Here is a 4,874-nt window from a genome sequence, read left to right as displayed (position 1 = left end):
CACCAATGTCCATTCCAAATGCAGACTGCAGGGTGCAGTCTGTCAGTCCGACATACTGTGTCCCACTATCCGTACCTCGGACAGATAGAAAAAGAGCAGAGTAATTCTCCCGGACAGACTACACCTAAGGTATAATTCATCAGCAGTGAGTCGACAGGAAAGCAGAGAAAATGCTAAGGTGATCGCAGACCACTAGCTGCGGTCGGCGATCACCTTAGCATACCAAACATTTAGATGAGGTTGAGGCCGAGACCTGTTCCGTTACTAATAACATTAATTTTAAAGGACAGGAAGCATAGTTCCATACTATGCTAGTATGCTAGCCATACAAAAGGGAGAATAAATATGTCTTAAGTCTGGACTTGAAAGTCACTACAGAATCGGATTGTTTTATTGATGGAGGGAGATCATTCCACAAAATATGTGCATGATAAGAGAAAGCTCAGTGACCCGTAGACTTTTTATTCGCCTTAGGGACACAAAGTACTTCTGCACCCTGAGAATGCAGAGCCCGGGCCGGTACGTAGGGTTTAGGTCAGCTAAGTAGGGAGGTGCTAGTCCGTGAACAATTTTATGTCAAAAGCAGAACCTTAAAATCTGATTTCACAGGGACAGGAAGCCAGTGAAGATGGGTGTAATGTGGTCAAACGTTCTGCTTCCTCAAAAGAGTCAGGCAGCAGCATTTTGAACCAACTGAACGGGCTTTTAGTGATTTTCTGGCGTGAAGCCCAGTAATTTAAACACTTAACATCACCTACTCTTTCAGACATTGATCTTGCTTTAGATTGTGTAGCTGCAAAACGCATAGTTAAAATATTTATAAGTGCATGAAGGCATAATTTGTATTTTTTTCTTCATAAAACAAGAAAAACCTATAGTAAAGGTCACAGCAAAGGTGACTTAATATGTTCATGAGGCAATGTCATTAAATACCTCAGTGGTTTGAAGATCAGCAAAATGTCTAGTTGCAGTCGACTAAACGTGAAGCATATAAGGATTTAATTAGCATCATGTGTTCTATAAATTAGTATGTTGCTTGTAGATGGTTATGAATGTCAGATTGCATAAAACTAAACGTTTCTCCTATTATTAAAAAGTGTACAGACTTCTGAGTAAAAAAGGCCCTTTTTGCTCGTTAACTAATGCTTATTAACTTTACATAAAGCATTAACCAAGAAAATTCATTCATTTTTAAATCTGCCTGTTTATGTGCGTCACCCAAATTGTTGCTCCGCCTCCTCCCATATCAGCAGTGCTGGATGAATGAAAAACGGCCAGGATGGTGTGTGTGTTTGTGTGTGTGTGTGTGTGCCTGCTGGATTGCATAAAAGGGGTGGGTGAGAGAGAGCCGGAGAGCGAGAAGACCCACAGTTGCTTTCCAAGTGTTGATCTCACTGCATTCGCACACCGCACTCTGTTCTCGTTCACTTCCACTCACATCCACACATCTCCTTCCTGCTTTCCTCTCTCCCCTCTTTAGGGGACATTCATTTCAACTTTTCTCCATCTCTTTTCTCTCTCTCCTGAGCGGAGACACAAGAAATAAGTGGTGAGATTGGCTGACGACGGCAGATATTTAAAGAAAATTGCTTTTCTTGGAAAGTTGCCCAGAGTTAAAAAAAACAAAAAACAAAAAGAAAAACAAAAAGGAGACGCGTGGCTGTCGGGAGATCCTTTTCATTTCCTTACAAAGGACACTGAGGTCTGCCTGCAGATAATGAGGATAACTAAGAACCCTACAGGCTGAGTTTTTGTTTTTTTTTTTCCTCCAGATAATTAGTGAGAAGAGGTAATATAAGAAGACTAAACCTTTGCCGTAATGAACACCACACACCATCACGGACTGATCTATGGTTACAACATCACCGGACAAGTCCCAGGCACGTTGCCACTTGACGGGGACTCGGAGGAGAAGGACTCGTCAACAGGATGCTACGAGCAGCTGCTGATTTCCACCGAGGTGTTCCTCACTTTGGGCATTGTCAGCCTGCTGGAGAACATCTTGGTGGTGGCAGCCATCGCCAAAAACAAGAACCTTCACTCTCCTATGTACTTATTCATCTGTAGCCTGGCAGTGGCTGACATGCTGGTCAGTGTCTCCAATGCTTCAGAGACCATCTTCATAGCGCTCGTCAACGGGGGCGATCTGACCATTCCCGTCACGCTGATCAAGAGCATGGACAATGTTTTCGACTCAATGATCTGCAGCTCCCTACTGGCGTCCATCTGCAGCCTGCTTTCCATCGCCATTGACCGATACATCACCATCTTCTACGCACTGCGGTACCACAACATTGTCACTCTCCGGCGGGCGACGCTGGTCATCAGCGGCATCTGGACGTGTTGCATCGTGTCCGGCATCCTGTTCATTATCTACTCCGAGAGCACCACTGTGCTCATCTGCCTCATCACCATGTTCTTCACCATGCTGGTGCTCATGGCTTCGCTCTACATTCACATGTTCCTGCTTGCACGCTTGCACATGAAGCGGATCGCCGCCCTGCCCGGCAACGCCCCCATACAGCAGCGGGCAAACATGAAGGGCGCCATCACTCTGACCATCCTTCTCGGCGTGTTCGTGGTGTGCTGGGCGCCTTTTTTCCTCCACCTCATCCTGATGATCACCTGTCCCCGAAACCCGTACTGCACCTGCTTCATGTCTCACTTCAACATGTACCTCATCCTCATCATGTGCAACTCAGTCATCGACCCCATTATCTACGCCTTCCGCAGCCAGGAGATGAGAAAAACCTTCAAGGAGATTTTCTGCTGCGTTAATACACTCGTGTGCCCATGAGCCACCTCGGTTTGGCGTGTATTTTGCGCTGTAACCACTGTGCACTGATCTGGTTCTGTTCTAACTCAATCGGCTGTAAATGATTGATAGGTGAAGCTCTCACGTCTGTTGTGAATCGCTTTGCCTCAGAGGTAGGTGTGCAACACTGTGTAAAATAGCAAGTGCATCAGCAATGTGACAAATTCCCTTATTGTTTTTGCAGCAAATGCAGTTTTAAAGTGCAATTTTTCATGAAAAATATGATGAAGACTGTGCTTTTGTTGGAAATCCTTCTGTGGCTGTTTCTTTCATTTTCTTAAATCTTTCCCATCTACTTTCAGTCTTGTTTTCAACATCATATTAAAAAAAAAAAAAAATCAAGCATAAGCTGTAAAAATCTGTAAAATCAGTATTATGATTGTGGAACTTGAATGTCACAGCTGCTAATATTCAAAGCGCCAAAATGCCGCAATGCATATAAAAGATATAGATATGTAACAAAGAGAGAAGAGTATATAAAAGAATATCTATGCTGAGTCTAATCATTCTCATAAGAGAAGTCTTTACGCTTTACCATGAATGTAAAAAACATAATATGCATCTTGAATGTACAGAAGTGTGAAAAAGTTTTAAAACGGACAAAAAGCTGCTAAATATGTAATGTAAAGAAGTCAAATGTGTGACTGCTGTTCATGTAAAAAGAAGTTTCTGTAACACTTGTATAATAAGTCATTTCTTGTCATTGCTTTTCTGCCATTTGTAAGGAAATCAGGTTGTATTTATTCAGGATTTTACTAATATTTTGTTAGAAGGTGATGATGGGTAACTTCTTTTGTGTTGTCATGAACCAGGCAGAATAACTACAAAAAAGGGTGAAGGGGGGGATGGAGGGAGGACCGGGGTAATACCTCACAAGTTGTTTCCTTAATGAAATAGGAATGTTTGGACCTTTCAAATTTTACATTCTGTTCACACTGTGGAGTTTTTTTTTTTGGGGGGGGGGGGGGGGGGGGGGGGGGGTCAACCACTGCAATTTGGTCAAAGTTGTGTGATGGCTAAAACTATTGTACACAATTTTACAGGAATCAAGAGAAGCCATTCCTTTTTATGGAGCTCATTTGTTCTTATTTGTGTGCCAATTCCTTTGTTTAAAGAAAAAATATATAAAACATTTTTGTGGAACAATGGTAACATCTAATGTCAAACATATTCATTTATATATTTTTATTTTTCATGGATTTGGACATTGTTGTTGTTGTTGTTGTTTTGTTTTGGAGAACAGAAGATGACTGAGATCACACTATTTCTGTGGAAACAAAAGCACAAACCAAAACTATATTTCTTTGTCTTGTCACAAGAGTGACACAAATGTTATTGCATTATAAAATATGTATTGATATTAAAGGGAAACTCTGGTATTTTTTAAACAGGGCCCAATTTTCAGATGTTTTGGGTTCATCTTTTCACTGGGATTTTTTTTTTTTTTTAATTGTTGCAGTGCTGGTTTAGAATGGAAACACTCTCAGGCTAATGGGCTAAATAATGTAATTAGAGTTGGGCAGGTAAAATATTAGTAGTTTGCCACTTAACTTAGCCTCACCAGCTCTGATGGCGGTGGTCTCTGCTAAGTCAATTGTGGACTTGCAATAACTTAGTAGAGGCCGCAGTGCCACAAGATGATGGCAAGGCTAAGATAAGTGACTAACTGTATAATGGGTTGATTGAAAGGGTTTCTTTACTTTTAATGAGGTAAACATGCATAAGTTTACCTCTGTAAGGATCCTGTCTGTGCTATCAGACAATCCTAATGGTATTTTCATCTGTTCAGTGGCGACAAGAAGCAGGCTTTTTTTTTTATCTTGCTCCTTACAATTACATGATGTAACCAGTTAGCCTGTGGCAGTGTTTGTGTTCTAAATCAATACCGCAGCAATTAAAAGGTTTTTTTTTCTGAATGAACCCCCCAAACAACAAAGAATAACACCAGATCTTTCATTTAATGATGAGAAATTAATTTATTTTATTATCTTTTAAGCTTTGGTGTAGAGAAAAACAAAGGCATTAGCTAGTTATTTTTTCACATTTTTGGGCACCTAAA

The 4,874-nt window shown here is 41.1% G+C and overlaps 1 protein-coding gene across 1 annotated transcript; it reads left to right on the top strand.

Moving 5' to 3' along the window:
- Positions 1-1,646: 1,646 nt before the first annotated feature.
- mc4r (melanocortin 4 receptor) lies at positions 1,647-3,025 on the top strand. The gene has a single exon (XM_034167653.1). The coding sequence runs from the start codon at positions 1,820-1,822 to the stop codon at positions 2,795-2,797; it is 978 nt and encodes a 325-aa protein (XP_034023544.1). The 5' UTR covers positions 1,647-1,819; the 3' UTR covers positions 2,798-3,025.
- The last annotated feature ends 1,849 nt before the right edge of the window (positions 3,026-4,874 follow it).

The sequence above is a fragment of the Thalassophryne amazonica genome, chromosome 1 (genome assembly GCF_902500255.1).
Source record: "Thalassophryne amazonica chromosome 1, fThaAma1.1, whole genome shotgun sequence".
NCBI classification, from domain to species: domain Eukaryota; kingdom Metazoa; phylum Chordata; class Actinopteri; order Batrachoidiformes; family Batrachoididae; genus Thalassophryne; species Thalassophryne amazonica.
The sequence above is the reverse complement of the archived record's forward strand: the minus strand, read 5'-3'. Positions and strand labels throughout refer to the sequence as shown.